Source organism: Oryza sativa, chromosome 11 (genome assembly GCF_034140825.1).
Source record: "Oryza sativa Japonica Group chromosome 11, ASM3414082v1".
In the NCBI taxonomy this organism is placed as follows: Eukaryota; Viridiplantae; Streptophyta; class Magnoliopsida; order Poales; family Poaceae; genus Oryza; species Oryza sativa.
The window spans coordinates 3006193-3021730 of NC_089045.1; the positions used below are offsets into that span (position 1 = coordinate 3006193).

At 40.4% G+C, this 15538-nt stretch overlaps 2 protein-coding genes and 1 pseudogene across 5 annotated transcripts; all 3 read left to right on the top strand.

Annotated features, from left to right (window-relative positions):
• Window positions 1-1697: 1697 nt before the first annotated feature.
• Window positions 1698-8473, top strand: LOC9267703 (disease resistance protein RGA2). 3 transcript variants are annotated; one of them, XM_015761617.3, is made up of 3 exons: window positions 1698-2109; window positions 6176-6242; window positions 6716-8473. In XM_015761617.3, the coding sequence occupies exon 3, from the start codon at window positions 6745-6747 to the stop codon at window positions 8224-8226; it is 1482 nt and encodes a 493-aa protein (XP_015617103.1). In that variant the 5' UTR covers window positions 1698-2109; window positions 6176-6242; window positions 6716-6744; the 3' UTR covers window positions 8227-8473. The 3 variants fall into 3 exon arrangements, with proteins under 3 accessions (XP_015617103.1, XP_015617101.1, XP_025877050.1); XM_015761615.3 differs by lacking the exon at window positions 1698-2109 and adding an exon at window positions 2813-2940; XM_026021265.2 differs by lacking the exon at window positions 1698-2109 and adding an exon at window positions 2813-2940 and having other exon boundaries at window positions 6176-8473.
• On the top strand, window positions 2103-4753 carry LOC107279518 (putative disease resistance protein RGA3; annotated as a pseudogene).
• Window positions 8474-11632: 3159 nt separating the features above from the next.
• Window positions 11633-14984, top strand: LOC4349852 (putative disease resistance protein RGA3). 2 transcript variants are annotated; one of them, XM_015761684.3, is made up of 2 exons: window positions 11633-11977; window positions 13104-14984. In XM_015761684.3, exon 2 carries the CDS (start codon window positions 13117-13119, stop codon window positions 14575-14577), a length of 1461 nt encoding a protein of 486 aa, XP_015617170.1. In that variant the 5' UTR covers window positions 11633-11977; window positions 13104-13116; the 3' UTR covers window positions 14578-14984. The 2 variants fall into 2 exon arrangements, with proteins under 2 accessions (XP_015617170.1, XP_066161245.1); XM_066305148.1 differs by having other exon boundaries at window positions 13158-14984.
• The last annotated feature ends 554 nt before the right edge of the window (window positions 14985-15538 follow it).

Consider the following 15538-nt stretch of genomic DNA (forward strand, 5'->3'; position numbering starts at 1 on the left):
AAAAAGTAGTATTTGTAAGTAGCAAGCTCAATGTCCGTCATTGTAGCCCCCATGTATGTTGGCTAGACATTGTATATGGTTGGGAACTCGATATTGAGTTAGGACAGCGATGGAAAAAATTGCAAGAAAGACGGTAAATTAGCATCAAGAAGAGGATAAGAAGGGGCGCAACAATGTGATTAAGCATCAGTCGGCAATGACAAAAAGAAAAGAAATAGAAGTCGAATCTGGTGACATAGTACTTCTGATATAGGCAACAACAATTGTAAGAGGGATGGGGCTCAATTGAAGGAGAGAGCCAATGCTCATGCCGATGAGGAGTTATGAGTGTGTGACGAGTCTAATGACAAGGAGGTTTGGTGACTTCCTTGCCCACTCCTTAAATGTGAGGGGTACAACATGTTATATCTGTTAGGTTTTGCCGATATACGAAGCTCAAATCGAACTATTTTAGTGACATAATGTTAACGTCAACATGAAACATAAGGTTAGGTATCACATCTAAGTGAATACAAGTTGATCTAGTACTAGTGTTATACATACGGGTTTTTAAAATTTATGCCACTCTCCCGGATGGCATGTTCTCAAATGTCACTCCTCCAAAAGACTTTGATTATTTGCCACCTAAGATGACTAAGCTGTTTCAAATTTGCCATTTTAGCCAGCAAACTAAGCAGAATGGATAAAAATGACCTAGGTGCCCTTATCTTCTTCCTCTTCCCAATTCATGGAGGAGAAGCCACGAAGGAACGACGTCGTCACATGTTGGCCAGTGGTTATGAACTGAGCTCCGATGACTCTATATTGGGTGGCAACGCGATGTCGCAAACGGGCATGGCGCCTTCAAAGTGGCACAGTGTTGCAACCAAAAGCATATCAGTTGGCAGCGTGGCGGTCAACGTCCAGATCGACATTTTAAGCTAGACGTGGCTCATCCTCGATTACCTCTGGTGCGGCAAGGACGACAGAGTCACAGAGGATACACCATCTCTAGCTCGTTCGGAGGGGTGAAGAAGGGAGGGGGTTGCTAGTGTGGCTTTAACTCGTTCGAAGTGGCTATGACGGGAGGGCAACCATTTCCACCCAGAGGCTAAGCTCCTCCTCAATCTCTTTTCACGGAAGATAAGGGCAATGGTCATTTATCCTTTGGTTTGTTGACTTAGTTCACAACAATGGCACAATAAAAATAATTTAGTGGATTTAGATGGTAAATAATCAAAAATTTTTAGGAAGGTGGTATTTGATAAAACATTATCGGTGTAGGAGAGCGAGAGTGGCATAAAGTTCAAAACCCCCTATGTAGACAACATACTGTACAAGAGCAAGGTCAATAGTGCAGCCCACTACTAGCTCCAAATCGTCTATAGCCAATGTAATAGCCAATTCATACAATAGTTGCTTACTATACTATTAATACCTGGTCCCACCTGTCATACACACATTACGTCTTGGAGTCCGTGCTGCAGCTGGCTACAAATCTGTAGCCCGCTGCTCTTCTCTCTCTTCATTTATCTCTTTAAAATATGTTTATAGCTGGCTTATAGCCACCTATTGTACCTGCTCTAAAGGTACTCTTGTTACCCTGTGATTTTTTAAAATGGATTTCTTTACCATTTACAAATGATAATTTACATACATACCCCTCCATGCGGATGGAATTTTACAAAATGGCCCCTATCGGAGCTTTGCGGAAAAGGCCCCTACACTTTGTACAAATTTCCGAAGCTGCATTTGGCCCCGCCCCGCTCCGCTCCCCCGTCAACCGTCATCCCGCCGCCGCCGGTCGCCGGGATGCAGCGCAGGCGGCGGCGCCGGAGGCGAAGTTTCACTTTCATCCAATGGCCACCGGAGAATTTCAATAGAGTGCTAGGTCAAGAGGAAATCGTCGTAAAAAATCAGAGGAAAACGTAGAGAGAGAGATCGAGCAGTGAGGTTGCAGGCAGCTGGTGGCGGCGGTGGCGGCGGCGGAGGAGGAGATGGATAGCCGGAGAGGAAGGTGGTTGGCAGGAGGCGTGCGCGGTGGTTGGATTTCTCGGCGTTCCCTGGGATTCCCGTCGGAGGCCGCCGGATTCAAGGTTCGCTCCGGTCACTCGCCCGCCGCGCGCCCCGGTGAGTTGATGCCTTGGAGCTCTATATCTCGCTCTTGTGTGCAATGCCGTGCTAGGAAAATGCCTTTACGCGCAAACACTGGATTAAGATCATGGCTAATGGCAATGTTCATCTTTCTTGGCTGGATAGTAGTATTGGTATAGTAGCACTTTTGACTAATCGAATGATTAAAATTCCATCATTATGTTATTCCTTCGTTCTTGATAAGGCGGCTAGAACAACCTTACTACAAATGCTTACAGTTTGTAAGCACATTGAAAATATCTTCCTCTTGGAAGAGCACAAACTATTTTACTTAAATGCATGTAAATTCATGTCTACTACTACATAGGAAAGTATGTGGAAATGTTTTGTGTTACATTTTGAAGAGAAAGAGTCTGGTTCAAGATGAACCATCTCGTGTGAACTGCTTCCTGGACTTGGACTTGTTACTAATTTCTTGTATACTTGTCTTGGTCTCTTTGCCTACTTCTTTGTAACCTCTAGAAGCCTGGCTCACTTTGCAAACTCCCATTTTGACCACTTGTTCCCAAGCAGAGCTCGGTTTAGTATGGAGATTATGATTTCAGCTATGGCAGGTGATCTTATCAGCTGGTTCATCTCTTCGGTAGCACAAAATTACAGCAACCATGTAAGGAGGAGGATCATAAACGGCTGGAACGCGTCTTGCTAAGAATGCACTCTGTTGTCGAGGAAGCAGATGGATGCCACATCACAAATCAAGGAATGCTCCTACAGCTAAAGGGACTTACTGAGGGATTCTACCTCGGATACTACATGCTTGACAATATCAAGTTCCAACCCCCTGAAGAAGAGAGCATCAAAGATGAGGTGAGTCATGATATTCAGTCATTTCCCTTGTCTACCTGTATTCTGCCAAGCGCTTTCGTTTTGCAGATGCCATAAGAAAACACATACCAGTAGCCTTTGGTAGCAGGAGCACAACAAACCTGAAAGATGGTTGATTGTTTAGAAACTAAGATCACAGATATGAGAGAATTTGTCATGCTCCTTGGCAGCTACCCTCGTTTACCTCGTCAGCCTTATAGCACATATCTATTTACGGATAAATGTATGTTTGGTCGCAGTATTGACAAAGATAAGTCATCAACTTCTTGCTTTGCTAAGATTATCGGCCCACAGAGGATGGGAAAGAAAACTCTTGTGCAACATGCTTGCCAGGATGAGAGGGTGCGCAACTGCTTCTCCCATATATTTTTCATCAAAGAAGATGATCTAAAGATTGGAGAGCTCTTGCTTAACTCCAAGGCTTCTCAAGGGAAGTATTTATTTGTTATTAAGTTGGGATGTGGATGAGGCAGCTTGGACAAAATTCCAATCATATTTGCAGAATATGGCCAGTACTGGAATTAGGTTGTAGTCATTGGTAGAACAGAGGATGTTCCTAAGTTTGGGACAACCCAACCCATTAGGGTGAAGAGGCTGTCTGAGGAAGACGACTGGTACTACTTCAAGGCGCTTGCCTTTGGAATTATGGATCCTGATGAGCATCCAAAACTAGCATCTCTGGCCATGCAGCTATGTCACGCACGTGGGCCAGGTTGGAATGCAGGTAAAGCGAAGGCCTATTAGGCCCAATCTATTGTCAAGCTTGCCACTACAAAAAGGACCAATCGTCACAGCAGGAAGCGTCGATGAATTTACAGAAAATCTGATGGCTGCAGCCTCCTTCCTCCTCATGCTCTTCCTGATTCTCCAACTCTTTATTCTCTAAATTCCAAGTCTACTTTCTCTAATTCCTTGCCTAGAATTCTCATCCCCAATCCCTGTTCCCATTCTGCTACTTGTGACCCCAAGTATTGGAGAAATTGAGCTGGAGTTGTTGGTTTTCCCCTTGTGCTGGTTGTTGATTGAGTAGAATGTTGAGGGTTCATAAGAAGCTAGCTACTGAGATGAATGTATCATTTCTTGGTGCAACTTTATATGGCGAACTATTAAGAACTAATCCTAACACTCGATTCTGGCAGAGAATCTTATTATTCGTAAGAGAGGTGGGCAGGTGGCACAGAAGCACTTGTCTTCCTCTGGTGTACACCCTGACTATCTTTTCGAAAGAAATACCCCAGTTGATTTCAGCAGGATAGCCTTTGTGGATGGTCAAGTTCAAGGTTTCCTAGTTTATGATGTTAGGGTGGCTTCCCCTGCAGAAGGTCAGCTACCAAAGCTGACGTCATGAGACATGCTACTGGGTGGTGATATTCCTGTTGAAGATAAGTTTTATGCGCTGGTATGGAGATCTAACATTTCACCCTATTGTAATTACATAGTTACGTTTGAGAAAAGGAAACCACAACACACGATTGGCAAGAGGAATACCATCTAACATTGAGAAAATATAAGCAGAAATCTTAATTTAACAGGAAAAAATCTGCCAAGGAATTAAGATGTGGACAGTACTGTTTAAAAGGCTGGGTATGCATTGACAGATTCTAACTACAACTGAAATTATTCCAACAGTTCAGGTCGAAGTAGCATGTGCCGCTACTGTGTGTTCATAGATGTTTCCTTTTTTAAAAGAAAGTGCTGTTGTATCTGCTCTTATTAGTTTGGATATGTAAAATACAGTTAATTATTATTGCCACCCTAACTATTATGTGTGTGACGGAAACATTTTCAAAAGAAACTACTTTGAGAGTATGATGTCCTGTGTACAACCAATTTATTGTACAACAATGTCTGTTACTGCTGAATTAGTTTCAGTTGCTTTCATCAATTCCATCATAGTCACAGCTGCTGATTTCTTTTCTATATTTGAATTATCTATTGATATGTTTTTTATGGACAATCGTTTAGATTAATTTCTTCCTGGTCTGATATCTGTTGTGGCTTGATATCCTTTTTGATCTTGAAGAGGCCATCCTGCAAAATCCAGCATTCATTTTGGAAGACTCTTCTACTTCTCTCCTTCCAAATATTCCAACATGTGTAAGTTACCAGGCCTTTGAATTTCCTCTAAGAAATGCTTCATGCCACCAAGCTCACGATATTGTCAAAAAAGATCGGACTGGGCTATCTCCATGATGTTGCAATTGACTCACCTTAAAACAGTGGCCCTACCATGCATGTTGGTTGCAATCCAAGTTGCAGTTGTCCAAATTATCGGCTTTTCAAGATCATGTTTTGATTTGCAATCCAAGTAAGACTTCTGAGTCTACCTTGGAATTCCACAAGGTAGACTGATTTTGTGGAATATTGCCCATTGGACATCCACAACATACTACATAGGCCTCATCGTCAGGCTGAAGATAAATGCTTTGTATTTCAATCCAAATCTTGACAATTGTTCACACACTTGCTGGGTTATGTGAATTCTCCTCACAGAATGCATCCAAATATTATTTTCTAGTTCTTTTTGCATGGCTCTATTTTTTTCTGATAGCTGGTAAGAACAATAGGCAACAGGTAAAGAACTTTGTTCTGGGTGGATAAATGGATACGGAAGCAAACTCCTGCTGATGCCTGATAGCTTTCCTAGGTTATATAAGATAACTTCTAACAAAAAGATCTAAATGGCAGAGGTGATGAATTGTAACTTTTGGAAGAACAAGGCTTAGAAGAACTCTTGTAGGAGAAACCCAGAAAATGTGGATTGATTTGATAGATCTTTGTTCTCATCTAAACTTGTCAGAAATTGTGGATTGATCAAAATTTTCCTCTCGTTGTTCTGCTTAGTACTGGTTGGAAAGGTGACAAAGATGTCAAATTTATGGGACAGATGAAATCATTGACTGTCTTCTTTACCTGTTCTTTGGCAGAATTTGTGTGGAGGGTGGTTTGTAATATCTCTTCCACCCCTACTCATAGTGATCAACTTTTTTAATGCTTGGCTGAATTCTTCTCCAAATCATGCCAGATACCTTTTTTATATTGGAGATTTGGAGTGACAACCATGCTGTGGTCAATGCACACAACCAGGAATAATGCTTGTTTCAGAACCAAGTTTTTTTTTTTTTTTTTGACCAGGGTTTCAGAACCAAGTTGATTTGTAAACGCACTGAACGGTTTATATGATGTGCTGCTGACTCACTCATTATTCTATTTGCAGACAAGGAGATAGTCAGATAGACAAAGGAACATATACTCTGCTCCCAACTACTAGTCAACATTGACTGGTATTGTTTTCACTTTGATCGCCAGTAACTTTTAAATTAGTAGATTTGATGAGCAAAATTTGTTTGGTTTTATTTTACATGCAGCATACTTTTGCAATATGGTATATTTAAGAAATATGCTGAAATTAAATATGGATAGTTTGTATGTGTTTTGTTTATATATATATATATATATATATATATATATATTATGATTTGTCATAAGTGATGATACTATACTTCCTAATTGTTACTAATCGGCATGTGCTTTATAGCCAGTAATGAAAAGTATAAACATGCAAATCTGGAAATGCTTAGTCTTTATTTTTGAAGAGAAAATTCTGGTTCAGATAGAGCCAGCTTGCGTGAACTGCCTTCAGCACTTGTTACTATTTTTTTGTTGAGTTGTCATTGACTCTTATAGCTAGCTTCTTTTTCACCTCTATGATCTTCTCTCGCTCTGAAAAGTCCCATTTTGACTACTTGCTCCCAAGAACTCAAGAAGAGCTTTAGCTTGGTAAGCATGGAGTTTCTGGTTTCTGCTGTGGCAAGTGATCTTATCGGCCGGTTCATCTCTTCTTTAGCGCAAAATTACAACAACCATACTTGTAAGGAGGATGATCGTAGAAGGCTGGAGCGCATCTTGCTGAGGATGCACTCTGTTGTTGAGGAAGCAGAAAGGCGCCATATCACAAATCAAGGAATGCTCCTGCAGCTAAAGGGACTTATTGAGGGATTCTACCTCGGATACTACATGCTCGACAAGATCAAGTTCCAACCCTCCGAAGAAGAGAGCATCGAAGATGAGGTGAGTCATGAGATTCAGTCATTTGCCTTGTCTGCCTGTAACTCTCGCAAGCGCTTTCGTTTTGCTGATGCCATAAGAAAACGCACACCAGTAGCCTTTGGTAGCAAGAGCAAAACAAACCTGAAAGATGTTGTTGATGGTTTAGAAACTAAGATTGCAGATATGAGGGAATTTGTCATTCTCCTTGGTAGCCAGACTCGTCTACCACGTCAGCCTTACAGTACATATCTATACATAGATAACTGTATGTTTGGTCGCCGTATTGAGAAGGAGCAAGTCATCAATTTCTTGCTTTGCAATGATCCTCATGATCCATATGTTAGCATTCTTCCTATTATTGGCCCTCAAAGGATTGGGAAAAAAACTCTTGTGCAACATGCTTGCCTGGATGAGAGGGTGCGCAACTGCTTCTCCCATATATTTTTCTTTAAAGAAGACAATCTGAAGACCGGAGAGCTCTCGCTTAACTCCAAGGCTTCTCAAGGGAAATATTTGTTTGTTATTGAGTTCATTTGGGATGTGGATGAGGCAGCTTGGACAAAATTTCAATCATATTTGCAGAATATGCCCGGTACTGGAATTAAGGTTGTAGTGATAGGTACAACAGAGGACATTCTTAAGTTTGGGACAGCCCAACCCATCAGGCTGAAGAGGCTGTCTGAAGAAGAGTACTGGTACTACTTCAAGGCGCTTGCCTTTGGAAGTATGGACCCTGATGAGCATCCAAAGCTAGCATCTCTGGGTATGCAGTTGGCTACTGAGATGAGGGGAGGATTTCTTGGTGCGACCGTAGTAGGTGGACTATTAAGAGCTAATCCCAGCACCCAGTTCTGGCAGAGCATGTTATTATGCATAAGAGAGGTGGCACAAAAGCACTTGTCTTCCTTTGGTGTACACCCTGAAGATCTTCTTGAAAGAAATGCCCCTCTTGATTTCACCAGGGTAGCCTTTGTGGGTGCTCAAGTTCAAGGCTGCCTGGTTTACGATGTTAGGGTGGCTGGCCCTGGAAGTGAGCTACCAAAACTAACATCACAAGATTTGAAACTGGGTGCTGATATTCCTGCTGAAGACAAGTTTGATGTGCTGGTATGGAAATCCCGCATCCCACCGTACTCTAACTACATAGTTACTTATGAGAAACAAAAACGACGGTACAAGGTTGGCAGGAGGAACCATCAAGCATTGAGAGAAATATAAGCATAACCCTTAAGCTGATGGAAACTTTCTACGAAGGAATTAATTATATTGTCGATGGTATAGTTCGAAAGGCTGTCTATGCCATTGACAGATTCGAACTACTATTGAAATTGTTCAAACAGTTCAGGTCTAAGTAGCACATGTATTGGTCATAAACGTTTTTCTTTTCTAAAGAAAACTCTGTTTCTTCTCTTATCAGTTTGGATATGCAAGATGCAGTTAATTCCTATTGCTATCTGACTAGTATTATATATGTGTGTGACAGAAATGTTTTCAAAATATTGTACTTCAATGTTCTGACTATGATGCCCTATGTATGGCCAATTTAGTGTTCTTCTCAATTAGTTTCAGCCCCTTTCATCAGTTCCATCGTAGTCACAGCTGACTTTATATACTTCAACTACCTTACTAATATGTTTTTTTTTACAGACATTCGTTTAGATTAATTTCTTCTTGGTTTAGTCTTTCATGCTGCTCGATCTCCTCTTGGATGTTGAGAAATCCAGATTTCTTTTTGGAAGATTCTTCTATTCCTCTCCTTCCAATATTTGTAAATTACCAGGCTATTAAACTTCCTCTTCATCTCTTTTTGGTATGCTAGGACATGCTGCCACCAGCTTGTAAAACTATCAACAAGTTTTGGTCGGATTTTATCCATGTTTTTGCAATTTACTCACCTCAAAACAGGGTCCCAAACTTCCTGATCATTAGGGTGAAGAAGATGCATGGCAGTCTTGCATGTTTGTTGCAGATGATCGGATGGTGTGGCCTTGCTCCGTTGCTCGCGTAGCCAAATTATTATCGGCTGTTAAGATCTTGTTCTGATTTGCAATCCCAGTGAAGAATCTGCATTTGTTTACAGTTTGGGTCTTCGAAATAGAGTTATGAGGCTACCTTGGAATTCCACAAGGTAGACTGACTGTGTGGAATATTCGGACATCCACAACCACAACACACTACATTGTCATCATTGTCAGGCTGAAGATAAATGCCTTTTATTTCAATCCAAAGCTTGACATGTTGAAAGGATTTTTTTTAAATGCCTTTTATTTCAATCCAAAGCTTGACATGTTGAAAGGATTTTTTTTTTTTTTGCTTGGGTTGTCTGAATTTTTCCTCACAGAATGTATCAAATGATTGTTTATTTGTTTCCTTTTTCTTTTTGCATGGTTCTATTTTTTTTTCTGGTGGCCGGTAAGAACAGTTGGCAATGGTTAAAGAACTTCGTTCTGGGTGGATAAATGGATAGGGAGGCAAACTACTGCTGATGCCTGATAACTTCCATTGGTTATATAACATGACTTTTAATAAAAAGACCTAGGTGACAGAGGTGATGAATAGTAATTTTTGGACCTATGAAGCTTAGACGAACTCTTTTGTAGGGAAACCAGGAAAATGTCGATTGATTTGATCAAATCTTTTTTCTCATACAAATTGTCAGAAGAAGAGGAATCCTCACTTTAGTCACTTTGTAACCATTTCAGTCTCTCCTGTGTGACATGTTTGGGGGGGACAGTCCTTTCGGTATCTCCTGTGTAAATTCTCCTTAATAAAATGAAGCGCAGCCTTCTTTCGCTTTTGAGAAAAAAAAAACTTTGAAACCTGGGAGAGGTCGAATTCTTTAGGGTGAGAAGGGCTGTGTTTAGATCCAAAATTTGGATCCAAACTTCAGTCCTTTTTCATCACATCAACCTGTCATACACACAACTTTTCAGTCACATCATCTCCAATTTCAACCAAAATCCAAACTTTGCGCTGAATTAAACAAAGCCAAGCTTTTACTAGATTATTTTTTTCCGGGTTGGCCAAAAGGTGGGATTTTATACCAGATTCTGAAAGCTGGCAATACTCTTTTTCCACACAAGAATTTGTGTGGAGTTCAAATCCTTATGAAAAATAAAAATTTCCTCAGCTTGTTCTGCTGAACAGAGGTTGGAAAGGTCTCAGGTGTCAAATTTGTGGTGTGAAGATGAAATCATTGACTGTTTCCTTTTACCTGTTTCTACGGCAAAATTTGTAGGAAGGATGGTTAGGGTGTGGCTTCTAAGTTCTCTTCCACACTGATCAACTTTTTTTTATTGTCTCGCAGGATTCACCATATCATGCCAGATGTCTTGTTTGACAATCACGCTGTATTCAATGTACAAAGCCAGGAATAATTCATCATAAACAAGTTGATTAGTAAACCCAATGGATGACTAGACTGGTTTATAAAAGAGTAAACTGTGTCTACAGTACATAAACTTGGTAGCAGAGTATAGTCTAATGCAAGAACTTAAAAAATAAGCATATAGGTGCAATAACTTGGCTAGTGCGTGTATTTTGGTTAAAATATCAATATTCCATACCATACTTTTTATGCTATATAAAAAACCAGCCACTCAAGCTATCTCCACAAGAATCTACATGTATTATGTATTGCTTTGAATTGCTTAGTTATAATAATAAAATAATCTATTGATTTGAAACTAAAAAATATATGATATCAAAAGTAACTGCATGCAAACTAATTAATATAATTTTCGAGCGATTCGACTAATCAATATATTCATTGTCTCGGGTGACGAAAATGGCAAAACACAAAATTGAATCCATGAGCCAACGATTTAGCAGTTAACCTTAAAATATTAGGATTAATCAAAGGTATGTATCAGTGTTTTTAAACTAAAATTCCATGATTGCCAAATTCATGTACCAGTCTACTTATTTTTCAAGTTCTTACACTAGATCACACCCACCTATCAAAGTTCCTGTATCGTGGGTGTAATTTATTCTTTATAAAATATGTTGATTACTCATTTATTATTCCATTTGCAGATAAGGAGATAGTCAGAAACACTTTCATTCTACTAGACCAAGTCGTAAAAACGATTTCTTTGATGGTAAGTGAAGATGATGGATAATTGGAGATCAACAATTCACATGCTGTAGAATATCTAACAAAAATGTCTTTAGTGTCATAAATTCGTAGTAATAGGATGTGTCATACTCCCTCCGTTCCACAATATAAGGGATTTTGAGTTTTTGATTGCAACGTTTGACCACTCGTCTTATTTAAATTTTTTTTGCAAATATAAAAAACAAAAAGTTGTGGTTAAAATACTGTAGATAATAAAGTAAGTCACAAATAAAATAAATAATAATTTTAAAAAAGTTTAAATAAGACGAGTGATCAAAAATTGTAAGAAAAACTCAAAATCCCTTATATTAAGTTAGTTTTTTATGGGATGGAGGAAGTAGACGGCAACCGGTGTCGGCGATATGGTGCAAACAGAAGAAAACGACGGCGGACGGCCCATATCGTCTGAAGGAGCTCAGCCCATTTGAACCCAATGTGTGATCGCTAGTTCGCTACTGGTAGCTATCAGTATTTTTATAAATATACCCCTATGGAATGGATGGAATTACACAAAATGACCCCTTTCTACAATCACAATGGCAGCGAAACGGAGTTTTGCGGAAAGGTCCCTACCGTTTTTGCAAATCATCCCGCCGCCGCCGCCTCCGGTCGGTCGCCGGGATGCAGCGCGGGCGGCGGCGGCGGCGGAGGCGGAGGCGGAGGTGAGGTTTTCGCCATTGGCCGCCCCAGAATTTCAATAGAGCGCTGGAACAAGAGGAAATCGGCGTAAAAAAATATCAGAGGAAAACATAGAGAGGAAGGTGGTTTGACGGAGGTGTGCGTGGCCTGGGATTCTCGTCGGAGGCCACCGGATTCGAGGTTTGCTCCGGTCACTCGCCGCCGCGCGCCCCGGTGAGTCGACACCTTTAGAGCTTTGGATCTGGCTGTGTGCATGCATCGGGATTTTGCAACTAATCTGGTGATAGTATCGATAGATAGCTTGTGTACAGTTTCGTGCGAGATCTACAACTAATCTGATTGGCAATGTTCATCTTCTTTGGCTACGATCATGCTGGTCATTATGGTTTAATCTGCTTGAACTAATCCCTCTAGAAAGTATACAATTGAGTCAGGATTTGTCAGTTTTTTTTTCTATTGGCAATGTTCATCTTCTTCGGCTGGATAGTAGTATGGTATAGTAGCCACTTTTGCTTAATTAAATGATTTAAACCCATCATTCCATTAGTCCTTCGCTCTTGATAAGGCGGCGAGAACAACTTAGTGAGTTGCCACTTACTATGTTACAAGGAATTTACCTGGGGTGTAAACACTGTCAACCTCACTACAAATGGTACTGTTTGTAAGCACATTGAAAATATCTTCCTCTTGGAAGGCTGAGCACAAACTATTTTACACCTGAATGCATGTAAATTCATGTCTATTTCAAAGGAAAGAAAGGAACATAGCTGTTAAATCATATCTAATTACCTCTTCGTAAAGGAAGGAATTACAGCTTTGACAATTGACCTCATACATCAAAAGGCTGTGATCTATTCACCAATTGTCCAATTCTCACAACTACTGCAAGCTACTACCTCCATTTCATATTATAAGTCATTTTGACTTTTTTTCATGTTATATTCATGTCAAACTGGTATATGTCTCTACACCATCTCTATATAGAATAAGTGTTTCTTTTGAAAACATATTCTTTTGTATCTGCTCTTGTTAATTTGAATATTTGAAAGCAGTCAGTTAGACAGTTACTATTGCTGCTCTGTCTAGTACCATATTCATGAAAGGAACCTTTTGAAAAGAAACTAAATACTTTATAGTTCCGAGTTCTTTCTTTGTCTTACTTTTGGAAGAGAAAATTCTGGCTCAGGAAGAGCCATCTCGTGTTAAATGCTTCCAGTACCTGTTACTATTTTCTTGTAGACTTGTCTTGGTCTCTTTGCCTACTTCTTTGTAACCTTCTAGATTCTAGAAGCCTGGGTCACTTTGCAAACTCCCATTTTGACCATTTGCTTCCAAGCAGAGCTCTGGTGAGCATGGAGATTCTGATTTCTGCTGTGGCAACTGATCTTATCAGCCGGTTCATCTCTTCGGTAACACAAAATTACAGAAACCATATACATAAGGAGGATGATCGTAGGAGGCTGGAACGCATCTTGCTGAGGATGCACTCTGTTGTTGAGGAAGCAGGGGGACGCCATATCACAAATCAAGGAATGATCCTGCAGCTAAAGGGACTTGTTGAGGGATTCTACCTCGGATACTACATGCTCGACAAAATCAAGTTCCAACCCCCCGAATATGAGGTGAGTCATGAGATTCAGTCATTTGCCTTGTCTGCCTGTAACTCTGCCAAGCGCTTTCGTTTTGCTGATGCCATAAGCAAACGCACACCAGTAGCCTTTGGTAGCAGGAGCAGAACAAACCTGAAAGATGTTGTTGATGGTTTAGAAACTAAGATTGCAGATATGAGGGAATTTGTCATTCTCCTTGGTAGCCACCCTCGTCTACCACGCCAGCCTTACAGTACATATCTATACATAGATAACTGTATGTTCGGTCGCCGTATTGAGAAGGAGCAAGTCATCAATTTCTTGCTTTGCAATGATCCTCATGATCCATATGTTAGCATTCTTCCTATTATTGGCCCTCAAAGGATTGGGAAAAAAACTCTTGTGCAACATGCTTGCCTGGATGAGAGGGTGCGCGATTGCTTCTCCCATATATTTTTCTTTAAAGAAGACGATCTGAAGACCGGAGAGCTCTCGCTTAACTCCAAGGCTTCTCAAGGGAAATATTTATTTGTTATTGAGTTCATTTGGGATGTGGATGAGGCAGCTTGGACAAAATTCCAATCATATTTGCAGAATATGCCCGCTACTGGAATTAAGGTTGTAGTGATAGGTAGAACAGAGGACATTGCTAAGTTTGGTACTAGCCAACCCATCAGGGTGAAGAGGCTATCTGAAGAAGAGTACTGGTACTACTTCAAGGCACTTGCTTTTGGAAGTATGGATCCTGATGAGCATCCAAAACTAGCATCTCTGGCCATGCAGCTATCTACTGAGATGAATGGATCATTTCTTGGTGCAACTATGTTTGGTGAACTATTAAGAGCTAATCCTAACACTCAATTCTGGAAGAGAATCTTATTATTCTTAAGAGAGCTGGCACGAAAGCACTTGACTTCCTCTGGTCTACACCCTGAGGATCTTTTCGAAAGAAATATCCCTGTTGATTTGAGCAGGATAGCCGTTGTGGATGGTCAAGTTCAAGATTTCATGGTTTATGATGTTAGGGTGGCTGGCCCTGCAGAAGGTGAGCTACCAAAGCTGACGTCACGAGACATACTACTGGGTGGTGATATTCCTGTTGAAGATAAGTTTGATGTGCTGGTCTGGAGATCTCGCATTCCACCCTACTGTAACTACATAGTTACGTATGAGAAACAAAAACCGCGACGCATGGTTGGTAAGAGGAACACGATCTACCTCTGAGAATAGACAGACACAAATCTTAATCTGGGGGAAAAATTTCTAGAAAGAAATTACATTGTCTACGCTTCGACAATATAGTTTAGAAGGCTGGGTATGCCTTTCACAGATTCTAGCTACTACTGATTATTTAGTCAGTTTAGGTGAAAGGAGTATATGTGATGCTATTGTAGGTTCGGATGCCTTCTTTCTTAGAGAACTGCTATTGTATCTGTTTTTACTAGTTTGGGTATGTAAAATTCTGTTAGTTACTATTGCTACCCTACTAGCGTCATGTGTGTGACAGAATATAGTTCACAAAAGAAGCTAACTTTCTGTTCCTGAATTCTGACCATGATGTCCTGTGTATGACCAATTTAATGTACAACAATATCTGTAGTTTCAGTGCCTTCCATCGGTTGGTTCCATCATAGTCACTGCTCCTTCCTTTGTATATTCCAACTACTTTAATTATATGTTTGTTTACAGACATTCCTTTAGATTGATTTCTTCCTGGTTTGGTCTCGCAAATTCGAAGAGGACATGCTCATCTCTGTAGTTGCAAAAGTGATCATGTCAGCCATTTCATCTCCTGTTCTCTGGCAAAATTTGCATGTAGGGTGGTTAGTGTGGCTTGTAATTTCTCTTCCACCCCAACTCACAGTGACTCAACTTTTTTAATGTCTGGCTGGATTCTCCATATATCATGCCAGATGCCTTGTTTGACAATCATGCTGTGGTCAATGTACATAACCAGGAATGACTGGGCTGGTTTACAAAATATGTTGCTGACTCATTTATTGTTCTATTTGCAGATAAGGAGATAGTTAGACAAAGAAACACTTTCATTCTACTAGACAAAGTCGTAAAAATGAAAACTTCTCACATGCATGCTGGTAGGATGTCTAACAATAAGTCTTTAGTGGGAGATGATGGAGGGAGGAGACTTTGGTGGAAGATGATGATGGATTGATGGAAGAAAACT